The 27,977-nt window shown below is 38.3% G+C and overlaps 1 protein-coding gene across 1 annotated transcript; it reads left to right on the top strand.

Annotated features, from left to right (window-relative positions):
• Positions 1-15: 15 nt before the first annotated feature.
• hcn2b (hyperpolarization activated cyclic nucleotide-gated potassium channel 2b) lies at positions 16-27,481 on the top strand. The gene is made up of 8 exons (XM_016527070.1): positions 16-831; positions 4,510-4,933; positions 8,326-8,487; positions 11,659-11,877; positions 18,587-18,733; positions 18,814-19,054; positions 23,266-23,430; positions 25,710-27,481. The coding sequence occupies exons 1-8, from the start codon at positions 110-112 to the stop codon at positions 26,588-26,590; spliced, it is 2,961 nt and encodes a 986-aa protein (XP_016382556.1). The 5' UTR covers positions 16-109; the 3' UTR covers positions 26,591-27,481.
• Positions 27,482-27,977: the final 496 nt, after the last annotated feature.

Genomic DNA, 27,977 nt, shown 5'->3' with positions numbered 1-27,977 from the left:
GTAGTTGTCTGGTGACATTGGGACGCGGAGTAAAGGACTGTAGGCAACTGTCCACGTCTGCGCTTTCGCAATCTGGATGCGTTAGGATTCATATCAAAGCAACGCCATCATGGACGAGGCGGAGGACGGCGATGAAGACCACAAAGAGACGCTCAGGGGCGACATCCTTGACTCTTCTTCCAAGATGAAGAATGTAACGCCAGGAGGGGGAGCAACGGCAGCGGCGAGCAGGATCTCCAACAACAAGGACTTAGCCTCCGTCTCCTCTGGACGCAGCACGGAATCCACCGCGCTCCTCTGCCACGGAGATGTTTCCAGGGACAAGAGCGGGTTTGACGGCGAGGATGGCACCGGAATAAGATGCGTTATCAACGGAGACTGTCGAAGAGACGAGAGCTTGCCCCCAACCCTCTCCAAGCAGGAGAAGCAGACAGGTGGAGGCTTCCCAGCATCTGCATGTCACTCCAGCACCTCCAGCATGGACGGCTCGGTCACTTCTGCCCCGACCGCCGCTGCTCCTCCCGCTGACAAGAAGGACTCCAGAGTTTCCTTCTCCAGTGCTCCACCGGCCCACGGACCGACCTCGAACCAGCAGCAGCAGCCGGGCAATTCTGTCAGCTTTCCCAAGTCTGAGGATGGCCAGATCACGGCAGATGATGCGGAAGCCAGGGACAATCAAACTTGTATGCAGAGGCAGTTTAGCTCCATGTTACAGCCCGGGGTCAACAAATTCTCACTGCGTATGTTTGGAAGCCAAAAAGCAGTGGAGAAGGAACAGGAACGAGTCAAATCCGCTGGCAATTGGATTATTCATCCATACAGTGATTTCAGGTAGGGATGATGGAGTGGCACCAGTGGAGACTCAATACCTGGCTGCAGATGCTCATGTTTGAAAACAATAAAAAATGAGTGCCTTTTCTGGTTAAAAACTGTAAAATAAGATTTTGCTAGACAAAGTAAATTGCATTTAAAAACGCATATCAAGCTAATAAATAATAATAAAAAAAATTTACCTTTTAAAAAAGTAACTGAGTTGACACTTTAAAATGTATTTAACCATTTAACCAAGGTCTTAACACTTTTACAAGGTGTTCATTAGAAAGATACATTAATGCTGATATTTATTCATTCACAAATATTCAGTGTTCAATAATCAGCTGTTTACTGTACAAAATCATGGTAACAGGGCTGACTATTTAAGATCGACCCCTACTGACAAACATTTTAAGATAAATTAACAAACAAGGAGGCACTTATGATGCCATTATACTTTTGAAAAAAAAGTAACAGTTCACATTTTAAAGTTTGTTTAGCCAAAACAAGGTGTTTATTAGAAAGAGAATTTAATGCTGATATTTTTATTCATTTATTTTACAAATATCTAGCGTTCAGTATTCAACTGTACTGTGCAAAATCGTGGTAACAGGGTTGACTATGTTCGTCCCCTTGTGACAAATGTAACATTTTATGATAAAGTAATTTACAAACAAGGAGGCACTTACTTATTATACCTTAGATAAAATTAGATAAAAAAAAAAAGTAACAGAGTTGTCATTATACCTTTAAAAAAGTAACAGATTTGACATTTTAAAGTTTGTTTAGCCTTTTTGCTCTAGGTCGTGAATTATTAAAAGGAGAATTTAATGCTGAGATTTGTATTTATTTTTTCCACAAATTTCCAGTGTTCAGAGCTGTTTATTGTACAAAATCACAGTAACAGGTTTGACTATTTCAGATATCCCCTGTTAACAAATGTAACATTTTAATATGAAGTGATTAACAAACAAGGTAGCACATAATTATGACAGTTTTTAAAAAATTGATTTAAATTAAAGGGGGTGGGGTAACAGTTGACAGAATAAATTAACAGAAAATAAAGAAATACAAAATACAAGTTTTTATTTAAATAAATACAATAAAATAATAAAAGATCAAATTTAATTTAATAAAAATAAACTTATAAAATTTTTCTTGATGTTTAAAAAACGCCTGTAACAACAGAGTACTAGTTGACATTAGCTTTGTGACATTATTCACATACGCTGATGAGGGAAACAAAAGGCATCCTTTCCATGGAACAGCCCATAGGCCTGAATATCAAACACGCACAATGCACATTACTAATTATAATTCGTAATAAGGATTAGGACTTCACATTAATTAGATTTTTGGTAAACTGAGATTAATCATTGATGGCCAATGTACAACAGCTTCTCTAAAGCTGTTTCATGTCAACAGGTGTGTGTAATTTACCAGAACATTTATGGAAATACTTTTGCGCAAAAGCTGAATAAACTGCAATGGGAAACAGGACACTTACTTCAAAGTTCAGAAATGATCCCCTCAGCCTCTCAGAAAAATGTCTGGAATGAAATGCAATAAAAACAGTGGGAATAAAACCTTCCTATTGAGATTCATCACCAGTGATTTTTAACTGTGGTTAAAAAGTGGAGTGCTTGTTTATTGCTACAGCTCAATGATATAGTTCAATGGTTTGTTTGTTGTTTTCCCAGCAAACACTTTGAATCAAATAGTCTCCTTTGTGGTCTGTGCTTAATGATCTCCCAGGACACGGAGCCAAGAGGGTGTTCCTCAAATACACTGACAAACAGGTTAATTTTATATCAAGTAACCTCCAATAAAGGCTTATATACAAGATCGTTACCTCAATTTAAGCAGTAGCTAATGCACTTTTGATTAAAGACAGGCCCATAATTGGTTTGGCCAGTATTTTTCATTTGGTGGGTCTCCAAAGAATAACACTCAACAGTGTTAGAACACCACTGTGCATTCAACAGGAAACAACTCATTCTATGCAAACAATAACTTTTTATGTAATAGCCATTCATTATGAGATGAGAATAAAAGTCATAAAATAATAAAACAACAAATAAATATAAACAATAAAATAAAAAAGTTCAGTTCAGTATTATAAGTATCATTAAAAACAAAACAAAAAAATAATTGTAATAAAACAAAAAATTAAATAATGAATAAAATAATTTATTATTATTATTATTATATAACATTAAAACCTCAGAATCATAACATTAAACAAGACCAAGGATTGCAACGGCAAGTAAAATAATAATTAATATAAAGTATAAAAACATAAAAAGACAGAAATACTTAAATGATAAATGGTATAAATTAAATGATAAACTATATAAAGGACTAATTATTATAAAACAAATTTAAGAACGTGAAAATACAAAACAAAAGTATGTTCTCTTGATGCTAAACACATAGGTTGCTACTGAAATGGATCCATAATAATGCCAATAATTATTATTATTATTATAAGAAGAAATAAAAAAAAAATCATTCTTTTTTAAGATACTCAGTTCAGTGTTTAATTAAATATTTTAGATAATAAAAGCTAAGTGCTCTGTCTCATAAAAGAAAAGACTCAGGAAAAAAACTGTCCTTTTTTCCCCCGAGATCAGCATCATTATGAGGTTGCAATGCCTCATCCATGCGTTTACGCATTCTTGTCATTGTGTTAATGTGCACTCATGCACATTTTTTTTCATTGTGCATGAATTAAAAAAAAAAGAAATACATTATGGATTTGTTCAAGCTAGTCTTCGTATTTATTTATAAACACACATTGCAGTGCAGGCCGGTGATCTATTATTATTTTCAGAGAGAAGACAAACTGAGCACTGCATTTAAATGTGAATAGAACACAGCAGCTATAGCTACATTATTTGCTTGATAAAGCTCAGTTATGATCACTTCAGAAGTTTTGCTTTCAGTACCACAGACAGCTCGGCGTCACGTCACCATAAATAATCAATAAATCACTGATACACCTTAAGAGAACCTACTTAGAACCTAATTTCCCATTTAAACCTTAATTCACATTCTCAAGATCTCAAAAATAAGCCAGATCATCCTGTTTTGTCCCCTCTATCCGTTTCTCAACGTCCTTGTGATGACCTTGCATAGGTTGAGGTGACTAATAGTTAGTGGTACAATATTTCACAATATTGATCTCAACCAAGACACTATATCAAACGAATGCTGTTTTATTACTCCCGTATCGCCTCTCTCCTCTCGTGCATGTGCAGCGTGTTTGTCAAGGGTTATTTATGGGTGTATCCCTGTCTCACCAAATGCATGAAGTGCACTGAATCTCTTTTTTTTATTGTAAGGGTGTGCCTTTTATACCAGATACATAAAAAAAAGACCGACATACTGCAACAATCTGCAATATTATATTAATATTAATAAAATAACACACTTAATAATTAATTAATGCACAAAACTCTACCTTGAGGACTGTGATAAGTTACAAATGTTGTCTAATGTCAATATATTTTATACCAGACATTTAGTTTGAGACACCGAATGCCTGTTGTTGTTGTTGTCACATAAATGTGATCTGTAAATAAAATAAAATAATGTTTACATATAATATTCTGTGGCATTTGTGTGCATGCATTTAAGCATATGTCCTGTCAATTGATTTATTAATTTAATTTTTTAATAATTTAATCCACACAGGTTCTACTGGGATTTCACAATGCTAATGTTTATGGTGGGCAACTTGATTATCATTCCTGTGGGCATCGCCTTCTTCAAGGAGGAAACCACCACCCCTTGGATTATCTTCAACGTAGTATCCGACACGTTCTTCCTCATGGACCTGGTACTAAACTTCCGTACAGGCATAGTCTACGAAGAAAACACAGAGATAATACTGGACCCTCAAAAGATCAAGAAGAAGTACCTGAAGACGTGGTTTGTGGTGGACTTTGTCTCATCCATTCCGGTGGATTATATCTTTCTAATCGTAGAGAAAGGCATCGACTCTGAGGTTTACAAGACGGCCAGAGCATTGCGGATTGTGCGTTTCACCAAGATCCTCAGTTTACTGCGACTTCTTAGACTGTCCAGACTGATTCGTTATATCCATCAATGGGAAGAGGTAAGATGGGCACCATTACTGTTTGCCTTCATTGTTGAAGTCAGGATTTTTCAAATTGTGACACTGGGAAGAAACTGAAACACATTTAACTTGATTCAAATTCATTAAGGGTGTATTCACACTAGGAAAGTCCACTAGTTCACTTGCTTTGGTCCGGACCAAATACAATGTTGATTTTTTTTTTATTTGGTGCGGTTCGCTTTCACACTGCCCTTTTTGCAAGTGAACCAGAAACTTGCTGTATTCACACCTGCCCAAAAGATCCGCACCAAGGGGGGAAACGAACTTGAGTTTGATTCAATCGAACCAAACAAGACAGGTGTGAATACACCCTAAGCATTTTTTCTCATTCAAAATTATGAGTAAGTTGCATCATGGTGGCCGCCATTTGAATAATATTACTTTATCTCGCTAACTGCCCTATTATAAGACATTTTCGTTCATGGGACGATTGCAACTAACATCGCTAACTTAAAAACAATTGATAAATCCAAGCCACTAGGTCCAGGCCAAGCCAGCGAAACATATTATACACATTGTCTTTATCAGAGTATACCTGGTGTCAAAATAATAACTCAAGACACATGTTGAAAATCACATCAGATATTATGTTCTTGTAACTAGCAATGCTAAAGTAATTTTTAATCTCGTAAATATCATAAAATATATGATATATGGTTCAAATGTCACACTGAAAATAGAAGTCTGAGCACATTGTGGGATACAGTCTTCCACATAACAAGCTCCGTTATAATACTGCTGATTTTGGCAGATGTAGCTGGTCATCCAAATATTTTATGCAAACAGAAAATTTATTTTGCACAGTAAAAATACAATATACCGCAGATGTTTACCTATTGACGTCACTTTTCTTGTTTACAATTGCGAGAGGCAGAATGTGATCAATGGTGCTTTTCACTGATTTCTGATGCTGCATTCTAGGTGTTTTTTTCTGTGGGTTAGTAATTAGGTGCACAGGCTAATTAACGTAGCCTGGATTAATTAACCACCATAAACGTTAATAACAGCAACTGACTGACCACAATTGTAAAAACAATTCAGTGCATTAACATTAAAATGACAGCCGACATTGGGAACATTTCAGATGATTACATAGAGAGCCAGCTGTTCAGAGTGACAGAGACGTGACGATTTGCCTGCGGTTGAGCTGACTGATGATTCAGTTTTATGTGTTCTTTTCACCACTAAATGGGACAATTATGCTGCTGATTGCATAGTGGTAATGTGAGCCAGGCATGGCCCTCAATTACTGAATCAACCTTGCACAGCAGTGCCACATCCACTCCACACTGTTTGGCCCCCTTATAGCTCTTGATTACTCAAGCAGGGACAAAGCATGAGTTAGACCACCTGAAAGATATGACCAAGTTGTGAATCCCATTTATAGGTCAAAACATTTACATACACACTCTTACAGTGCTAAACCTTAACCTGATAATGTGTAGGGGATGTAAATGCTTTAAACTGTGTTCTTTTATCAGGGAAAGTTCATAAAGAGCTAGCAAACCCCCCCTACGGCACACATAGATTTTTTGCCCATTACCCTAATTTTGCACTGTATGTAAACATGTCATCAAGAAAAGCATTTTATTAGCCACAATAGCATGGCCATATTGTGTGCTAGCTAATCAAAAGGCTTTTATTGTTTGCCTTCTGTTAACAAGACTACGTAAAGAATAGATTAACAAGTGGTGAATGCTATTTTAAACTATTAGGCTGAGTGTTAACTTGCCTAAAAACAAACAAACACAAAAAAAAAAAACTATAAACTCAAAGCAAAAAATGTTTCGATTGACCATTTTTAATTTTGTTAAAAAAATGCTAACCTATCAGGCTAATAGTTAGCTTTCAAACAGCATGGTAAAGCAAATGGTAAAGATAATAGTGAAAGCTATGCTAAGCAATCAGGCCAATCATAACCTTGCTAAAAACACAAAGAAACTAAAAACCCAAAGCACAATGTTTAGATGTTTGGTCTAACCATTGATCATTTATAATTTAGTTGAATACTTTAACCCTTAGTTAAAGTTAGCTAACTGCATGCTAACTAAAACACAAAGATGTTTCAATTGACCATTTATAGCTTTGGTTGTATAATGTGATATGAAACAATTTAAAATATATCAATTGATGTATTTCAATGGTTAAGACAACAAATATGTATATATGTATATATATATATATATATATATATATATATATATATATATATATATATATATATATATCCACCAACCACCAACCATGGTTCACATGAAAATAATGAAAAAAATACTTAAAAATCATTCCTGGCGATCATATTGTACAGACACAAGCAAACAGGATTGCACAAGCCAGTGTTTTCATGAGGACATTGGTCTGCTGATGTTTGACAATCCCCTTACCAGGTGATCATGCATGCCAGAAGACAACGGAGTACTTATATTTGGTATGGATCATTAATTTCAAGAAGTTCAAATGGCGGTGCAATGAGACCCATAAGTGCTTCCACATTACTTTGAGACCAGTGACCCTGATCAAAGAGGCTTTCAAGAACTGCACGGCAACAATGATATACTAAACAAACAGCCTTAACTACTGACCACTTAAGAGCTCCAGACGCTACTCTTCAAATATTAGTCTCCAGTCAGTTTTGTGTTTTGCATTGTCTCAGTTTTAAGATCCTGTTCCATGTGCTGCTTCTTCTCAAGCTAGAAAAAACAACCCACGCCGACTAAGAACTTTACAACACCAGCCAGAGTAGTGTCTCTTCTTGTCGCTTTCTATCGCTTATTTCGGCCTAGTTGCTATTTGGGGCACTTGGCTTTTCTCAGGTGTGACAAGCCTTGTTTCTGGTATGGGAAGAAAGTGTTGACACTGTCTCACACAACCACAAAAGGCATTATCCTGGACTGGCTCCAGAACGGTCTCTAATAGCTATCCTCTCTACTTTGTAACCACAAAAAAACTGCACACACGGCTGTCTCCAAGAGACACATTCTCCACTCTCCAGTCTTTCTTAGTCCCATCAGGAAGAACATGGTATCAGCTTGGCACATTACTTTCATCATTCACAGACATGTTCTGTATTGAATCTAATCTGACGGGATGAAGTTTGTAGGATGTACTGTACTCATTACATAAAGCTTTGGCAAACCTGGTTTCAATATGCTCCTATTCACACATCTAGAGGTCACAAATAATCTACAGGTCAAAAGGGTTTTGAAATAGTACCTTGTCAAAAGAATCCCTCAAAAAATGAAAAAGTTTGTCCTTCAGTATGCGAAGACGGATTACCTGTGGAGTTCTGATAATTTAATATGTTCCAGTTTGTCCAAGAGAGCCCTTCCCTTGCTACTCAAATGTAATACTTCTCTTATCTTGAACGACAGATCTTTCATATGACCTATGACCTGGCCAGTGCAGTGATGCGCATCTTCAATCTAATTGGCATGATGCTGCTTCTGTGCCACTGGGATGGCTGTCTGCAGTTTTTGGTGCCCATGTTGCAGGACTTCCCTTCGGACTGTTGGGTGTCTCTTAACAAGATGGTGGTAAGTCTTACCTTCCAACTTACCTTGGTTTCGATCACTCCAAGTGTTCCTAAACTCTCCCAAATAGCAAATTCTCAGTAGGTTATGTAGGCCAAAGTTTAGGTATCATTATCTACAGTTACACACAAATTGGAATGAACCATTTGCTGAGTCCAGGAACTGAATCTTGGACTCAGCAAATGGCTCTGTAGAAGGTCACTCTGAGTCCTCGAATTATGCTTGAACAATTCCACACAATAATCAAATCACAAAGCTAAAACTTCCACTGATGTCATCAGTGTTTGACAGTGTTAATCACATAGGCGCACTGGGGAGCTGACTCCATCACCTGCTCTTCTCACGTTCCCAAGTCTGCCAGGCACTTTGAGTCACCCCTCCCTCACTTCTCACCATCATCCATCTGTTCTAGAAGTTCTCCCTGCTGTTAAGTCTAGTCTGAAGATGAGACACTGTTTGGACATTTGCTACACTGATGTATACAGTAAGTGATCATGAACTCTTACTCGGTAAAGTGTGTGCAGCGTCAGGCAACTTAACTGAGAGTATGATTTATACTTGGGTTATCTGGGGATTCACATGTGGGCTGAACGCCACTGACAACCAAAGGCTGGCTTGTTTTAAACTTTAGTATAAACCACTGGTGATAGTTTGTGAATTGTCTTCAACCAGCTTGGAATGAAAAGTATAACACTTTTCATCAAACTGAATTTACCAATGGAAAAGTTGACAAACTCGTGAGATAGAACTCTGATAAATGCTGATTATTTAGGGTTTCCCTGCCTGTCCGTCCTTTATATTTAAATACACTCTTTATATGCTGTCACTTGTAAGAGATCATGTGACATTGAGACAGGTTTCTAATCGGCTTTTGTTACAATAGTTTTTGAGTGCAGTCATTCTAGTCGCTGCCAATGCTTAGCAATAAAGGTCAGCAGCTTTCAAAAGGCAGATTGCTTGAAATGAAAGACGCAGCGTTAAACGATCTGTCTCATTATTTCAAGTGTCCGCTTGGTCTCTCAATAGGCCCTTCTTTGTGCGGTAATGAAGCCTGTGAGACACACTCTGAGGTGTTGTTAAGCTTCAGCAGAAGTGCTATAAAACACTAGACAATTTACAAACCTTCCTTCATTTGTTAGAATACAATAAAACTATTCAATCCAATCCAAAACAAACTTACACATACTTGCCTCCTTCCTGTTTGCAGATATCCAGGGTAAGACCCTAAAAAAATCGTGGTTGAAAAAAACCCCCATCTGAGATCATTAATGTAAGCCTAGACTCATCAAAATCACACACATCAAATTAAAATTCCATTTTGACTTAAATGGACATAAATGAGTTACAGATGGTTCAGCCGCAATTCACCTGCTCCCGTGTTTCCCAGCACTGATAGTTGAATGCACTGAAATACACCCTTTGATCCCTTTTGATCCAGCTGTGCCCTGTGATCCATGACCTAACATCATCAAATCCATCCGTGCACAGTTAGAATGACAAATAAAGCACGTGCGATTCACAAGTACATGCTCACGTGTGCGTTTTCAAGAGTGTTGCTTATGAGCTCTGCATGCTTGAGCAGCCATTCAAAGTTCAGATAAGCATCCCCCAGACGTGCAGAGACACATGCAGATAGACTCAACACGGCCTATCTTCATCTACACATTCACAGTAAATGCACAGTAAAGGGCTCTCTTGTGCTAATCTTTAATATAACTCATTCCAAATCATGCTAGCAGCACTACAGTGCATGTCTGCTAAAACAGATTATGCAGCATTAAACATTTCCTAATTTTTTCCATAAAAGCATAGAAAAGGAAATAATTTGTGATGCCTGTTTATTCACAGAATGTAGAACACGTGTTGGGGTGTTTAATGGTGAATGTTTTGAGGCTATGCGATAGCTTTCATTGCATTCATTTGCATTGTCTTCTCTGAGAAGCATGGCACTGCCACCCCCCCCCCCCCCCCCCAGAGAAATCAGTCTCGCTGTGGAAGGTGTGACTCCAATTAATTTAAGAATGAACATCAACAAAATAAGTTTTAATTACATTTGTTTCTTTTCCATGCATGTGTCAGGAGGGATGAAATATATAATGTAGAATTTAAGCAGTGTGTGTTCATTAGATGTTTAATTGTTTATCTGTGTGCTTAGATGTTCCAGTTAACCCAGAAGAAAATTGTTCTTCAGGGTATTCCTGGAAGCCTTGGAAGGCAGACATGTAACAGAGATGGAAAGCAGACATGAACTAAGCAAACAAATCTCTCTGACACACTGCATGCTTTTTACACTGCCAAGCTTTGCAGTTACTCAAATAAAAGGTTAGACTCCAGACGATGTCTTGTCTGCCTTGTTTGCATCTGAACTTGACAGGATTGTTGGGGTAGCAGCAACACATTGTGACTGTGTAGCTGAGTCTGTGAACACATTTCTATTTCTTATTTCTCCATGACACTTGCACTCCATGTGCACTGTAGCCTGTCTTTGCACCCAACCTGCCAGTTGGTGATAACAGCCAGGTGCAACCTGCCCTCAACAGAGGCTTCCTCCATCACAACCCTAGTAAGCCACTTCTCGACCCATCTCCACAAACTAATTCCACTGATTACCCATCACCCTCTTTTTCCATTTTCACCACCAACTCTTCCCACACTTCGTCATTCAAAGTCACCCGTGGCCTCCTTGACTTTGATTCAGGATTTTCATAGCCTTGTCTAAACCCTGCTCGAAGTGAATGCAAATCAGGTTAACCACTTTTCACAGGGACCCATCAGGTCAGTCCTGAATAATCAGTCGCTTATGAGGAGAGACGAGGCACCTTAGCGTAGAAGCTGAGGTCTTATGCAGATTCTTGCAAGGGGAGGAAAGACATTATAACAAGAGCCCGGCTGAACAATAAACAGTGCGGTCCCATTAACTGACTTTAAATGACAGACGGAGTGATGGAATAATTAATCTATCACAGGTCCGGGGTGCACATAGCTATCCAAAGTAATTGGCAAGATGCCTTTGATAGGGATTTGTAAATCTATACCCCTCATGAGCCAAGGTTTTGACTTGAGGATTAGCGTCCAGAGGAAGTCATGCTCACGAGAGTGTATCTAGTGCTGATGAAGTAATCAGAGTCTCTCTTTCTTTTTCTGTTTATCACTTTCTCACATCCGAATTTGCAGAACGACTCCTGGAGTGAGCTGTACTCCTTTGCCCTGTTCAAGGCCATGAGCCATATGCTGTGTATTGGGTACGGACGCCAGGCCCCTGAGAGTATGTCTGATATCTGGTTGACCATGCTGAGTATGATCGTGGGAGCCACCTGCTATGCCATGTTCATTGGCCACGCCACCGCCCTCATACAGTCGCTGGACTCTTCCCGGCGCCAGTACCAGGAGAAGGTGGGTACTACGCTCCAGACACACACACACACACACACACACACTGAAACACCTGCAGATGACCTTCTTATGTGTCACCGTTTGTTTGATCTTGCCAGATCAAAGTCGGTACCTATCGTCTGTTTGAGAGGATGAAACTGCTCAGGCCAACTATTCCTACGGCTGAGGATTCTGGGTATTCTCCGCAATCTGGTCTCCCTTTCATCTGATCAGTTGTCAGTCCCTCCCACTGCTGTAATTCGGTCTTCTTTGATTCCTAATCACGGCATGATTCCATTGAGCAGACCCTTTTGGAACCAAATTTTTCCTGAATATAGAAAATCATTTTGTTATTGCCATGTGCTTTAAAAGAAAAGAATGTTTTGGGAGAATGTATTTCAAAGAAATTTGACACCCCCCTGAGTAAAAAGGTGTGCGTGTTCTTAAATTACACATCTGACAGTAACATAGACAAGCCAGACAAAAGGGTCAGAAATTTCTTCTACAGGAAATGCGGTAGAGCAGTTAGATTGACAGAACTGAATCAGATCTTTAAGTTTATCAGCAATCAAATTCTGTTTTAAAATGAAGGAGGGTTAAGACTTCTGAAACCGACTATCCCAAACCGTCCTACCACTCTTTCCGGCACACCCATGTCTTCCTTTGTTCGCTCAAAGTTTTCTCATGCCATTGGTTAAGCCAAAAGTTTACCACAGTACTTACAAGCTTTGGAAAGTCCACCTACAAATTGCTTATTTATAGTTGCTTCTGCACATCAAACTGGGATGGGAATTATTTTAACATAAAGCACATTTAAAGGTATTAAAATGCATTTTAATGTATTCCAGTTAGTCATTATTAAGTGCATACCTCTAATTCTACTTTAAACACACCTATATTATGACAACGTTTGAAGCAATGATGTAATGCAGAGAATCCCAAAGGGACTTTCAGTGGAGCTCATCAAATCTCGCCTCAGGCGGCAGACTTTCCTCTTCATTAATCACTAGCTACAGAGCTGCTTTCCGTCAGATAACAGAGCCACTATGGCAGCAGAGGAGTAGAATGTGCTAAAGATACCAACAAAAGCCATTCTTTGCATGAGATAAAGGACCCATATGAGATTGGTTTTGCCCTCATGATCTAAAATAAACATGATGTTCCTTTGTGCCAAACTACACATTAAGTAGTTGATGATTTTTGAGCATATTTGAGATCAAGGGGATCTCACTGGTGGAAAGGAAGAAGTGGATTGCTGTGATGGTGGTCCTTGAGTGTTTGCGTGTTTAGAATAGCGGGAATATATTTACACATAAAAGCCATTGCAAAATGCATAGGAAAGAAAGTTTAGCAGAAGTTTGCCTAAGACATTTTTGAGTGTAGTTGAAAATCCCTTCTTTACAGACAAAAACATTTCTCACACCTTTGCAACCTGATGAACAAACAGCACAATGTCCCTGTGTAGATCCCCCGTTGTCCCATCACATGTCCATCTCCCCTGCTATGTGGAAACCAATGGATTGCCAGACAACGACAGATGAACGGGACATTAGCCATTACATAACAAGCATTACATTGCTTACCATTGACTTTCAAGCACCTGTTCAGGTCCAGCCTCTAACAAATGCTCACATGGAGTAGAACAACAAAAGTCTCAGATCAGTTTCTGTCAACTCTCAACATTACTGCACCCCGGGGAATTGTGGTTGCACGTACAGGCCTGCTGAGATGTACAGATCGAGCTGTATCAATCGACCATTACGCATTGGTCTCTGCTTAGATCAGTATGTTAGAATATTGATCACAGCTTTGTCTACAACATGAACTGTACACAAGAAAATATATTGACTGTTAGTAACATCATGTTTGGAAACCATTTGAATAATATATTACAGTTCTTAGTCATTCTGATGAGTGTACAGAAGAATTACAACCTTATCGTTGAGACTGTAGCGTCTCACATCTCGTTGGTTATTACCTAACAGTAAACCATCTTAATCCTAGTTGCCATTGGATACCTATGGTATAAATGTATCTGCTGATGGACTCAATGTCCATATGGAACGAAAGCTTGAAATACGGTTCACAGGCTTTCACCCCCCTCTTTGGTGACTACGATGACCTTGATGCTTTGGCAGATGGTCATGGGAAATATATCATCCCTTTATGTCACTGATGGAAGATAAACTGCCTGTCCTGTTAAAAAAAAAAAAAACCTGTGGACTTCCTGAAACACAAATTTTTTTTTTCAGTTTAACTGTTAAGAATTTTGATGTCAGTATATGTCAGTTCAGCCATATTGGAAGGACAAAGATGATTATGTCTACTATATTATGCAACACTGCATCACTTCTTTGATGACTTCTGTTAGGAAGCTTACGAAAGTTAATCTGATCATCTACCTATCCAGCGGTTTTAGTGTAGGTCACCAGATGTGTAGCTTATCTAATTGGCGCTAAGCTAATGCTAACCCTGTCCTGTCACAGCCACAAACTTTCCTGCCTACCTTTCATTCTTCCTTCCTTCATTTAATTGACCTGGTGCAATTAAAACTTTCCTGAAGTGTTTTCAGTGCTAATACACAGACCTTGGCTGTACATAACAGGAGACTCAAACAGTGATTGCAACAAGGTCCAAGTAAATGTCTTCACATTTCAGCTTAACACCTTGTCTTACTTCAAGGCTGATTGAATGAACCAAAGAGAGGAGAAAATAGACTTCCTTGATCGAAAGGGACAAAACGTAAATTACAGAGTTTGTCGAGCTTGACGAGACAAGCAGGCACTGTTATTTGGAGGCAGCTAAATGTTGGTGTGCAAGTAAACACGGGCATTTGTGGTACTTTCTCATAATACGGAGTGTTTAATCATGGTTTTGTCAATGTTAGACAGTCTGAATAAATTCTGGGGGAAATTACTAAGGATTTGCAAAACTATTGCATTGTAAACCTTCAGTATTTAAATGAATTCATGTTTTTTAGTACATCCTTTGTATGTAAATTAGGCTCATTACAGATGTGTCTTATTCACAGTTATTTGCCTGTTGCAATTAGCATTGTGCTATTACTACACGCAGAAAGAAATAGAAGGTGGAAAGTGAAAATCGCATGCTGGTACCCCCCTGGTTGTTTCTTTCGGTTGTGTGCGATTGCATAAATCCCTTATCCAATTGTAATTAATTAAGATTGAATTAGATTAGGATTTGGGCTGGATTACCGAAACAAAAGGTTTTCATGAAATGGGTTTATGATAGGGATTTCCACTCTGAGCTAATTAAAGTCAGTCACTGCACTTCCCATGATTCCCCACCCACTGCCAACGGCACGATGAGTAACGGTGTGCATGCTAACACATGCCACGTCAGTTGTATATAACGTATATATCTGCATCTGACAGGAATTGTATGCTTTATTTATATTATATGCATTTTAAACCTTCAGTTATGTTCTCGAGGATTAGTGATTTCATCCATCTAATTTCACGACTATTAATGCTTTCTACAGAATATGCTCATTGTTATCTAATCAGATCATTCAAGAATGAAAGAACAAAGTGTTTTTTCTGCAACATCTAGTCAGATCTGTTGAAGAATATGCTGCAAATATAATGACAACTGCTTGGAGATCTATTGCTACATATCTTTTTTCCTCTCAACCCCTTTTCTTTGGTCTGGCAAAGGTACAACCACTTAAGAACCATGTTTATCACCACCATTTTGGGATGTTCTGGATCGTCTTGGTTTCTGGGTTCTTTAATTTAAAAATGGAGCCCATGTACAGTACATACCAATAATTGTTCTTTATATATTGTGAAGATGATGTTTATTTGCTACGGCACTGCTATAGTTTTTAGCATGCACGCGGGAAGTTCAATACTTTTTATAGTATAGTTCACTCACAAATGCATATTGTAATCCTTTACTCACCCTCATGTCATTCCAAATATGTATGACTTTCTTTCTTCTGTGGAACACAAAAGAAGATATTCTGAAGAACTGTTATTGTCCATACAATGAAAGTCAGTGGGGTCCAAAAACAGTTAAAGTGTTTTAAAAATCCCTGGCCATAAATATGACTAATAGTAACTGTGATTCTTTCTTTAGCAAACACCAATAATTAGTGAAAATACTTACAGAATCCCTCTATACAATGGCCTGTAAAACAGACAGCACCTGTCACTAACAAGTGCAGCAGACTGCACCCTGTTAGTAGCTCGAGGATCGACCCGAGGCTTGTCAAGCCGAGCATATGTCACCACGCACATACCGACAGTCATTATCCACATGCCTTTTCCTACCAACACCATCCATCCAACTTGGAGGTCACTAAGGAGCATCACCCTTCCCCCACGTCATTATCCTGGTGTGCACATGACCCACTATAGTTGAGTTATGTTGGAATATGAGGTCTGAGAGGCTGCATAAGACTGTCTCACCTTTAACACTGCTTTTGAAATAAGGTTTAAATTTAGCACACCACTATACTGTAAATAGCCTCCCTCCTTGGTAATAAGTGTTTGATGGAATGTGAGATCTTGACTGCGTTAGTGACGAGACATCAAAATAACCTTAACTTCACCTCACAACGCTTAAAATCTATCTATCTATCTACAATACAATACAATACAATACATCTTTATTGTCAACCATGGTTGAAATTTGTCTTTGAAATCTATCTATCTATCTATCTATCTATCTCTCACACACACACAGGAAGATGACACTCAAGATAAAGACAATTTTTCTGTTTTTTAAAATGTTTTCATAAATAACTGAAGATCTTGACAAAAAATGTTGTCTTTAAAAAATGCATAACTCAGTATTTAATGTAGATTAAAACATTAGAAGGCAGTAGAATTTCAGTTTTTAAAGAACAAAAAAGCCTGTAGGAATTTGAGTTTACCCAAATCATACCTGTCCTGAACAATAAAAATCACTGAAATTAAGTCAACTAAATTACTCATTATATTCAAATAATCATAACAAACTTAAATCATATTCCAATAAAGTTGTAAATTACTTGCAGAAGAATGTTTTTCCAAGGCTAACTTTTTGTAAGTTTACATTGATGTGACAGCTGGGTAACACACATTAATATGCAACTACAAAGTAAAAGTCCCAAGAATAAATTTTTATTGTTGTTTTTAAATAATAATAATTTCCAAAGGAAGGCAGTAAAACTGTAATAATCAAAGAAAAAAAGTATCAGTTTTACTATTATACTTGATTATGATAATTAACATACTGCATTTTTACATTCCCTAATCAAAGAAATACATCACTTAAGTCAATTAAATCACTTGTCATTTTCAAATAATCATATCAAACCCAATCATATTGCAATAAAGTTGTAAATTACTTAGTCAAATGTTTTTAAGGCTAAACTGCTGTTAGCATATATTTAAATGAAATTTCAAAGTAAAAGTCCCATGAATAAATTATGTAAAAAAACAAAATACTTAAAAGGTTCCAAGTTAGAATTCCAATAGGAATCCTACTGTACACATTCCTTTACTATTTTTGACGAAGCCTTCACTGTTTTGTGTTCAAACTGAAGACTTAAAAAAAATTATGTCAATTTATGTTAAAGGCCCGTTCACACCAAGAACGATAACTATAAAGATAACTATAAAGATAACGATATTAGCGTCCACACCAGTGAACGATATCGTCTGTTTATTCTAAGCGCACACTCGTCTGCCGCTTTAAATTCTCAAGCTCGTGACAGCAGGATTGAATCTGATTGGCTGTCAATATTTTTATCGTTCGTCAGCTGGAAAAAATCGTTCTGAAAGTGATTCCAACGATATCGTTTCTCTGTGCCTTTATCATTATAGTTGTGGTGTGGACTCTGCTATTCTTTAATATTGAGAACGATTTTTAGAACTATATCTTTATCGTTATCTTTATAGTTATCGTTCTTGGTGTGAACAGGGCTTAAGTGTTGGACACAGCAATGAAACCTTAAAGAATAAGCCCCTTTTTAAAACAAACCTTTTCCTTTTGGCAGGGCATAAAAATAATATTTCTTTAAAAATGTTTTTAAGTTAGTTCAAGATATGTTTTAATCTACATTAAATACTGAGTTATGCAGTTTTTAAAGACAAAATTCATGAACAAATCGAATCATATGGAAAATACATGTTAAAAATCATCTCTTATTGGTTTCAGAGTATAAATGTTGTTAATTAAAAACTAATGGCAGTTGTGTGGTAAGTCTATAATATGCTTTTGAAACATCCATAAATGTACAATTTGTTTTATCTAATCTAATTTCTATAAAACATACATAGCCAAAACCAATTTAATGCGATAAATGTACTGTATATTCCTGTAACACAAACCAGAAAGCCATCACAACACAAACGATGATGCAGAGAGAAGGTTAACTACATATGCTGTGCTATGAATAGAGCTTATCATCCGTTTCATCATACTCTTCCTGCTTTGGGAACATCATATTATCATGTGCTCTTTAGCCTATGACATCCACAGTAAAAACTTCCCTTGATGTTTCCTAATATGGCAGGAACGCCCATACAGGAAAACAAGCCTGGATGTTTAATTGTTTACTTTAATCTGTATATAGTGATCCCTGTCAGCATATCACGTCTCCACAAAAGAGGCCACATGGGATTCAGATGGGCAACCCACATGTTGGTGGTTGGAAATTTTGGGTCAAAAGTGTGTGCTGAAATGTCAGCTAACATAACGTGTCCTTTTTTCTTCTTAGTACAAGCAAGTTGAGCAGTACATGTCTTTCCACAAACTTCCAGCCGACTTCCGGCAGAAGATCCACGATTACTATGAGCACAGATACCAGGGCAAGATGTTTGACGAGGAAAGCATTTTGGAAGAACTGAATGAGCCGTTACGAGAGGTACCATTTAGCAATAGAAAACAATACACAACTGATAACTTGCCTTCAAACTGACAGTAAACTAACTTCTGCACCTCCAGGAAATAGTCAACTTCAACTGCCGGAAGCTGGTGGCGTCCATGCCGCTGTTCGCCAACGCAGATCCCAACTTTGTGACAGCAATGTTAACTAAGCTCCGCTTCGAGGTCTTCCAACCAGGAGATTACATCATCCGTGAAGGAACCATCGGCAAGAAGATGTACTTCATTCAGCATGGCGTAGTCAGCATCCTGACCAAAGGGAATATCGGCATGAAGCTCTCTGACGGCTCCTACTTTGGGGGTAATAAACACAGAAAGACCATCTTATTCATTTAGAAACATACTAATCAGTTTGAACATTATAATTACAATATACTTAGAGCCAAATGGATAAACTGTGTAAGGTTAAACTGTTGTTGTCGTGTTTTGACATCCTGTTAGAACATATTACAATGTCAAAATAAAAGTCACAACAGAAAATAAAATGAATACAAACCAAAACACTAAGAAGTACAGAAGAACAAAACATTAAAACTTCCAAATTTCCAAAGGCAGTAGAATTTCAGTTTTTAAAGAACAAAAAAGCCTGTAGGAGTATGAGTTTACCCAAATCATACCGGTCCTGAACAATAAAAATCATTGAAATTAAGTCAACTAAATTACTCATTATATTCAAATAATCATAACAAACTTAAATCATATTCCAATGAAGTTGATAATTACTTGCAGCTGAATGTTTTTCCAAGGCTAACTTTTTGTAAGTTTACATTGTTGTGACAGCTGGGTAACACACACTAATATGCAACTACATAGTAAAAGTCCCAAGAATAATTTTTTATTATTATTTTTAAATAATAATAATTTCAAAAGGAAGGCAGTAAAACTGTAATAATCAAAGAAAAAAGTATCAGTTTTACTATTATACTTGATTATGATAATTAACATACTGCATTTTTACATTCCCTAATCAAAGAAATAAATCACTTAAGTCAATTAAATCACTTTGTCATTTTCAAATAATCATATCAAATCCAATCATATTGCAATAAAGTTGTAAATTACTTACAGCCAAATGTTTTTTTAAGCTAAACTGCTGTTAGCATATATTTAAATGCAATTTCAAAGTAAAAGTCCCATAAATAAATTATGTAAAAAACAAAATACTTAAAAGTTTCCAAGTTAGAATTCCAATAGGAATCCTACTGTACACACTCCTTTACTATTTTTGATGAAGCCTTCACTGTTTTGTGTTCAAACTGAAGACTTGAAAAAATTTACATTTAAAAGCTTAAAATCATATCGTTGCTCCATCTGAAACCCTAAACTGCTCACTTGCACTGGAATACAGTGATAAATACTACTGACATTTGAACATGACTCCTTAGGTTCTCCCTCCAGCGAGCTTTGTCCCATTTAAGATGCCGCCCCCTTCGAGGGGCTTGCGTTGGTGATCCAGAAAAAAGACAGCGCTTTTTCCAGAGTCTTTAGGGCACGGTCTGGGAGGGGCAAGGAGGAGAGTTCACTGAGGCTGCGAATATACCAGGAGCCAGGGGCACTGAAGGAGGGCCACAGATAAAGAACAAATGTGGCCAATTAATAACACCTAATTAGTGGAGCAGAACAGCAATGGCAGAGCAATTTATAATTACATATACAGAGATTCCTTGGCCAAAAACAATTACACTGTACCTTTTACAATGCATGAATGAGAGGGGCTTATTCATAATGCCAGACTGATTTGTCATGGTATTCTATACTGATCACAGCATCTCTGCTTTTTAACATGCTTCAGTAAATAAAACCCCCATATTCTGTTCATAGTATTCAAATGCAATGCATTTTTTACATATTCATTTCTTAAAGGGATAGTTAAAAAAAGTGACATTTTTTAGGGTTAATTGTGCCAAATAACACCCATTAACCATAGAACCATAAAAGCTTCTCTTGACTTGGTACTTGAGGTTACCATGAGAATAGCATGGCCATTTGATTCAGTTAATAGCATAAACCATTGTAGATGCTACATACTGTATTCAATTTAAGCAACCATAAGACTTTTAAAACTGCATTTGGCTGTGTTCATAAGAGTGGAACATAGATACATTAAGCACGTGCAGTGACCATGTTTCTTAACAGCTTACAGAAATGAGAAATCATCATTAATCTCCTCGGCTGAGCTTTATATATAATAAATGATACACTGAATAGACTACATATAGACTATGTAGATGTTTAAAGTTATATGAGAAAACCCTTGATAGCAAGCACTTTCCATTAATTCTTTTCATTTACTTTTGGGCCGTGAAAAACATGGAGGTTTGTGATAGCATCCAGGTGGATGCTGCACACTGGTGGTGGATGAGGAGATACTCCCTGACAATGTAAAGCGCTTTGAGTGCCTAGAAAAGCGCTATATAAATGTAATGAATTATTATTATTGCATGTTTTTAACGTAATGACTATAAACTGGAGCTAAATTTGATCTCCACACTTGTGGTGAAGGAGGCACTTCATCGAAGATCTGACAGCTCAGTTTTGCATGCTGGGATATGTCAACCTAAACTGGGCATGTTGTGAAGATGTGATTTTTGGCAGACTGCTGTTTTTGCAGGGTTATTATTAGAGGTGCATAAGTTCTGGTTCAGTTGTATTGTTCATTCTAGCCCATTGTCTTACTTGCTAGTGCTCATCATTCTCCAGCTTTCATACCAGTGCCCTTGTTAATAGAGAATTCATGTCTTAATCATCAAAGTTTTTTAATAATCAAAACTGGCTGTAAAAGATGTACAGTTATCAGCCAATCACTGCATAGTTTTTGAGCCCTAGAATTTGAAAAAATGTCACATGCAGTACTGCGAGATGCTGTATGTGCCATCTTTACATAGGCTTGTCAATAAGGGACGTGGCCAAAAAAAAAAAAAACCTTCAAAGGCCAAATGAGCTGTACCAGAAACAGCTGGAGAACTAGAGGAAAACACAAAGTCCACAACATTACTTATTTAAATTATACTCATTTTAATGAAATACAATAATCAATGCAAAAAAGAACACATTCTTAATCAGTATTTTTGTGTTGATTTAAAATTGATTTAAAAAGTGATTTAAGTAAAATAATTGTAAAAACAATACAAAACATAAATTTGCCTACAAAAGTCAGTCCACTTTTGGGGTATGATAAAAGCCCACTTTGATTTACCAGTGTACATTTACATTTACCAATATTAATAAATGTCCAATACAGTGTTTGCAAAACCCTACAGCCAACAGTGTGAAAGTGCGGCATTCGAACTGCTGCTGTTCTACATTGTAGTGAAGAAATGCTGACCGATTCACAGAAGAATCCAATGCTTTTCAACCCCTGCAGCCAAGCAACCCTAGGACGTTTCTCTTTATAAAACTTAATTCTGTTGGAAAACTTCATAGTTCTGACCAAATATAACTAAATATTCAGTATTATTAATTGAACAACTGTTTAATTGTACAGAAGGTTAAGTCTTTTATCTCAAAGGCCTTTATTAAAATCCAAATGTTACTCAGAATTAAAGATTTATTGGTTTTTTTTATGACAGGCAACATCCACTTGAATCCCCAGTGGAGTTGTATCCACTCTACAGGGACGAGGGGCACAGCAACTTCAATGAGAGTGAGCTGTGCCAACATTCACTTTGAATTGTGGCCACATTTTCAACTGGGCAGATCCCAAATGCTAAGCATCCTTTTTTGACTGTGTGTGTGTGTGTGTGTGTGTGTAGATAGAGCCTTTTCAGTCAGTGACAGGATCTTACCTCTTCATAATGCTGAGCTTGACCTTTCTCTCAGAGAGAAGAGACATAGTCAGGAGACAAAGCAAACTGACAGGTCCTCTACAGTTTCGTTTTCAGGTTTCAGCTCCAGTGGTGGAGAAATTTAGCTGTGTTCTTTCAAGAAGAAAGAGAAACGACAGATAAACTTAATTATGATGACTATTATGTTGACATTTGGGATACTATTCACAGGTAAACATTAGTTCCAATGATTTTTTGATTACCCATTTCAACATTCCAAAACAAACACATGGTCAAGCTGGTCAGGTCTGTCTTTTTTTTTTTTGGCCTTTGTCCACTGGTCAGACTAGGAGAGCAGATGGCCGACAGGCCAAACCAGCTAAACAGTATCTAATCTTGGTCTTCTGGCATGGTCAAGTTGGTGTTCAGCTGGTCTCCCAAATGGCCGGTGTCAGAAACCACTAAAACCAGCAATCTGGTCCAGCCTGACATTAATTTAATCACACCCAGCCAGCCTTCACTGGTCTTAGTTGGTCTCCCAGCTTGACAAGTACTAAAGACCTATCTAAAACTAACTAAGACCAGCAAACAATTAGATTGGTTTAAAAAAGGGATTTTTTAATTAGGTACAGCCAGCCTTCAGTGGTTTGCTCGTCTTATCTGGTCTCCCAACTTGACCCAAATAAAACCAACTAAGACCAACTGAGATTCTGGAACCACAACCATGATATGCCCTGTCAATTTTCAGAGATCTGCCTGTTGACCCGTGGAAGACGAACCGCCAGTGTGCGGGCAGACACCTACTGCCGACTATATTCACTCTCTGTGGACACCTTCAATGAAGTACTGGAGGAGTATCCAATGATGAGGAGAGCATTTGAGACGGTAGCCATTGACCGCCTTGATCGAATAGGTAAGTTGCCTAGAAGAGTAAAATCAGTAGCATTACTACGTATCATTGTGCTTCTAAAAAAAGAACCATGGTAATACTATAGTACTCCCCCAGTGGATTTTGTGAAGGTGTATTTACCTGTATTAGAGGCATTACTGGTACACATCCCAGAATTCATGTGTTTGGATATCCATTGCTCACATCTGTGGGTAGATTTGTGTCCCCTCCAAAATTTGTTTGTCTTCAACACGATTGTTTTGCCATCTTTGGCTTGTGTCCCAAGCACATAAACACGTAATTTGCCAATAGAGGCAGACCACCTGCCCTTCTCACTCCTCTCAGCAGCCTCTTTCCATATCTCCCAAGGTCCGTGTTGGCTGCTGATGTCACTTCCTGTCACATGACCACCTTAGTTGTTTACATATTGGCCATACAGCCACCCCACTCACTGCTGTTGCCATGGCAGCCAGATTCCATAAATGATCAGTTCAGCTCACAGAGGAGTTTAGACCACTGACGCTTTGTAGACGAACATCCGCTACCACAGTCTCACAGTCAATGACCTGCTGCAGTCGCTTAACGTCAATGTTGGCTGTTAATTTTATGAACATCAGATGTGACTCAGTTGTTTATTTACTATGGGAATAGAGAGGTTCAGTCATGATGTCAAATTGTAGGCTTACCGGAGGGTTAATTCGCCACAGGTTACCTCAGTAATTTCCTATGGGTTTTTAAATAAATATGTTCTGAAATAAGGTCTGTTAAGATTACTTGAAGAGAATTTCACGTTTTGTTCTTAAAACATAAATTAAAAATCATTCATATCTGAAACGTGAAATTTGAAACCATTGTGTGCTTTAAACATACAAGTTGTTACATAATAGCAATACAAATTGTTAGCTCACAATGGTTTCAAAATTCACCTTTTGAGGTATGGTTTTATGTTGTACAACAAAGTAAAAGCCTCTTCAAATAATGTTAACTTTTTTTTTGTACATATAAATTAAATTCTGATATTCCCCACAACATGAAAATGCCAGTAATGCTGAAGATGCTCATTCTCATGGGTTTTAGGACTGCAAACTGAACAGAAAATTTCAGCTCTAAATATGATGAATGCCATAAATCTGTACCAAACATTGCGTGATACGCAGCACGTAACTGTAGATGTGGAAGACAGCTTGGTGAAATTTCATGCTCAAACCACGAGTGATAGTTCTCAGTGTTATTTGTATGTGGTACTGGAGACGGAGGTGAGAGAAATTGAAGGCGATGTTGGGGCCCTGTCAGCAGGAGCTGTGCAAATTGTCTCGTTAGCAGCAGGGTGCAGGTGATAGGCACGCGCCACGTTGCAAGTTAGTGTTAGCCGTGCTGTGACTCAGCACAACGACACCAGTGCCAGACATTATAGCTTCCCTCTCACTGGAAATCTCAGCAGGGCTCTGGGGCTTGTTGTTCACAGAGAACTGGTTGACCCACCAGTCTAAAAAAACAGTCATCAGAAAAAAACAACAGGAATCCACTGAGTAAAGTACAAACATCCATCTGAAGAAGTTCAGTCAACACAGTTGAACCAAGAGACAATACTAGAGGTGTGCAAAACCACATTTTTTTGCTGGTTTGGGGTTCACTTTACCCCGAATGGACACGTTTCTTAGAGGCATTTAGATAAGATACGCTATTGTTTTCAAAAACAGCAAGAGGTAGTGCAGTGCATTAGAACATAATAGTGTTCTTAAAACTTGGACTATTTTTTCCTTGACACAGCATCATTCTAGACAACCTCAATAATCAACTAATTCATAAGTGTCCCATCCTCCTCCTGGAGGACCACTTTCCTGCAGAGTTTAGCTCCAACACACTTAGGTTTTTTTTTTTGGTGCTTCAGATGTTTAATTGGGAATACAGCTAAACTTTGCTTGATCCAGGAGCAGGATTCGACACCCCTGGACTAATTGTTTAGTTAACCACTATAATCCATCCTTTCTCCACATCGTGCAAGTCTAGCAAATTTGCATTACTCTTTAGCACCATATAATCACTTCACCTGGAAAATGAGACAAAGATTAAGTGTATTACGTCGTTTCAGATTGAGCCAGTGCTTCACTGTGTCTGACAATTACTAAGTAGCCTAATGGAGTAGAGTGTAATAGATTCACTGTAATAAGAAATAAACATTTAGGTTGTTGGTATTATTATTATTACTGCAGTGTTCCTACCTAGTTACAGATATTTCTGTTAAATGCTTGATCTAAGGTACACAGACAAAGCTATAACTGACCGTAATCTGTACCTTTCAGGCAAGAAGAACTCCATCCTGATACACAAAGTACAACACGATCTTAACTCTGGCGTCTTCAACAACCGTGAGAACGAGATGATCCAGGAGATTGTGAAGTACGATCGGGAAATGGTTAAACAGGTTAAACAAGGGGACATGCAAAGGCCCAGGGCCATGTCTGTGACTCCTTCAACTCATGGGAACATGTTTGCACCTTCTAGTCAACCCTCTACAAGTTCTGCCATTGCTAGCCTTCAGCAGGCTGTTGCCATGAGCTTCTGTCCCCAGATGGACAACCCTCCAGTGGGTTCTGGGGCTGTCCAGTCTCCCCGCATGGTGCGGCGCTTCCAGGTGGTCCAGAGCCAGACGCCCCCAGGTTCCCAGTACTCCACCTTAGCCCTCGCCTCTGCCCTTGCAAGCACACCTGTCCACAGTCCTCTGGCAAATACTGGTCGAACGTTCCAGTATGGTTCTAGCCCCCCGGGTGCACCCTCGGGCTCCCAGTTATCCCTTGTACAGCAACACGTCCCCAGTCCCACACATCGACCACCAGTCCCCAGGAGCACTCTAAGCCAGGATGTCCGAGCCCTATCCGCCTCCCAGCCATCCTTACCCCATGACATGGTGCAGCCAGCTGCCCCAAGCCCTCCCCAGTCCACCAGGGTCTCATCCACTTCCATCGGTCCCCCTCAGAACCTCCCAGGCCCTGCTGGTCTTAGAGGAAGTATCCCACCCAGAATTGCACTACCCCATCAAATGTCTGTAGGTGCATTTCCTCCTGCCTCCCTTCCTCAGATGAGACCCAGCTTGGATTCAGGACTGCCCAAGAAGGATTCAATAATCAGTCTCCCAGAAACTGAACCACATCACATCAGATCTAGATTATCGTCAAATTTGTGACCACGATAGAGTTGGCGGGCTCTGTCTGGGTCAGGAACGTGTGGACTCTCCTTCCCCAAGTACTATTCCTGATTCCCTGTCACACCTTTGAATTTTACTCTCAGAATGTATGTGGTGTGACTGGCCACAAGGGCAAACAGACCCTCGAGACTTGATAGTATAAAACGAACATGTCTGTATCATTCTTACCACGATTGGAACTTTTCCATTTTACCTATGATATAAACATCTATGTAGCTTCCACGTCACAATTTGCCTCTTTGAAATGGTTTTCCTTATTGTAGCTGTTCACAAAGATTACAAATGTACCACCTCCCTTTTATATACTGTAGTTCAAATGATGCAAACTGACATGTGTCTGAATACCGGTACTTAGCAGTTTGCTTCTGATCAAAATGTAGGAGCGTACTCCCTCTTCTTAACATGAACCGGCTAGATCATAGATATTTAACCTATAATGCGCAATATTAGAACTGTTATAGAAAAAAAAAATGTATTCAACGGCTCTCGAGTCCCAAACCGGTTTTGAAACGGGATGTATTCTTACTGGAACTGCTGTCCATGTGTTTGTCTTATTCCTTCAGACCAAAGTTGGGTCAAAGGAAAATGTTAACATGAGATGACATGTAAAGGTGTGTCAAAAGAAATGAAAGGATAAAAACAAATATAATTTCATTGCCTTGATTTTGACTAAAAATACTGTGTGTGTGTGTGTGACCATAAGTGTGTATTTTTCTTAGCTGTCCCACAACAGAGCACATTTCACTTGATTTAGCATTGGGACAATTAAACGAATCAATAGTTTCCTAATTAAGGTTCATGAAAGTGAATTTCACATAAATTTCAAGCTAATTATGCGAAGTACGAAGTTTAACAACAGGGAGACTAATTTGCCCTTATCTGGTGCATTCAAATGCATTTAAGTCTTAATTACAAAGGACTTAAGTAGCTTTGTTCTCAAAGGTCAGCTTTTCATAATCAATTAACTATTTATTTCAAAGATTGTCCTGTTTGTAAAAATCATCCTCCCTCACAAATACAGCAGAAAATGCATGAATATGACTTAATGCTCAAAGCCTAAGCAGTTTTGAGGGGGACTGCGCATTTTAGAGAGCTAGTGAGGTTATGCGGGCGAGTACATTGGCGGTGATTACCCCCTCCTCTGAAATGTGACGAGAACCATCAAGCGATGATGAGTCTCTCCACTATCTGTTGTTTGGGAGCGCTAAATAACTCACTCGCCATGGCTACCTAATGAGGTCTGATGTCCTCTCGGTCTCTGAATCCTTGAAAACCTATTTATATTCTGCTGTTACTTACCATTGCACCGCTTGAAAAGAGACTATAGGCTGCTCCTATTTGTTCTTGGCATCTGGAGACAAAGCCA

Source organism: Sinocyclocheilus rhinocerous, unplaced genomic scaffold, assembly GCF_001515625.1.
Source record: "Sinocyclocheilus rhinocerous isolate Xijiao unplaced genomic scaffold, SAMN03320098_v1.1 scaffold1294, whole genome shotgun sequence".
Lineage (NCBI taxonomy): Eukaryota > Metazoa > Chordata > Actinopteri > Cypriniformes > Cyprinidae > Sinocyclocheilus > Sinocyclocheilus rhinocerous.
The sequence above is the reverse complement of the archived record's forward strand: the minus strand, read 5'-3'. Positions and strand labels throughout refer to the sequence as shown.

What these genes read in the sequence shown, in the direction of transcription:
- hcn2b (XM_016527070.1), top strand. Translation starts at nt 110, where the DNA reads ATGGACGAGGCGGAGGACGGCGATGAAGACCACAAAGAGACGCTCAGG. An exon ending in CATCCATACAGTGATTTCAG is followed by an intron (nt 832 to 4,509) that starts GTAGGGATGATG and finishes TAATCCACACAG; the next exon opens with GTTCTACTGGGATTTCACAA. An exon ending in TGTCTCTTAACAAGATGGTG is followed by an intron (nt 8,488 to 11,658) that starts GTAAGTCTTACC and finishes CCGAATTTGCAG; the next exon opens with AACGACTCCTGGAGTGAGCT.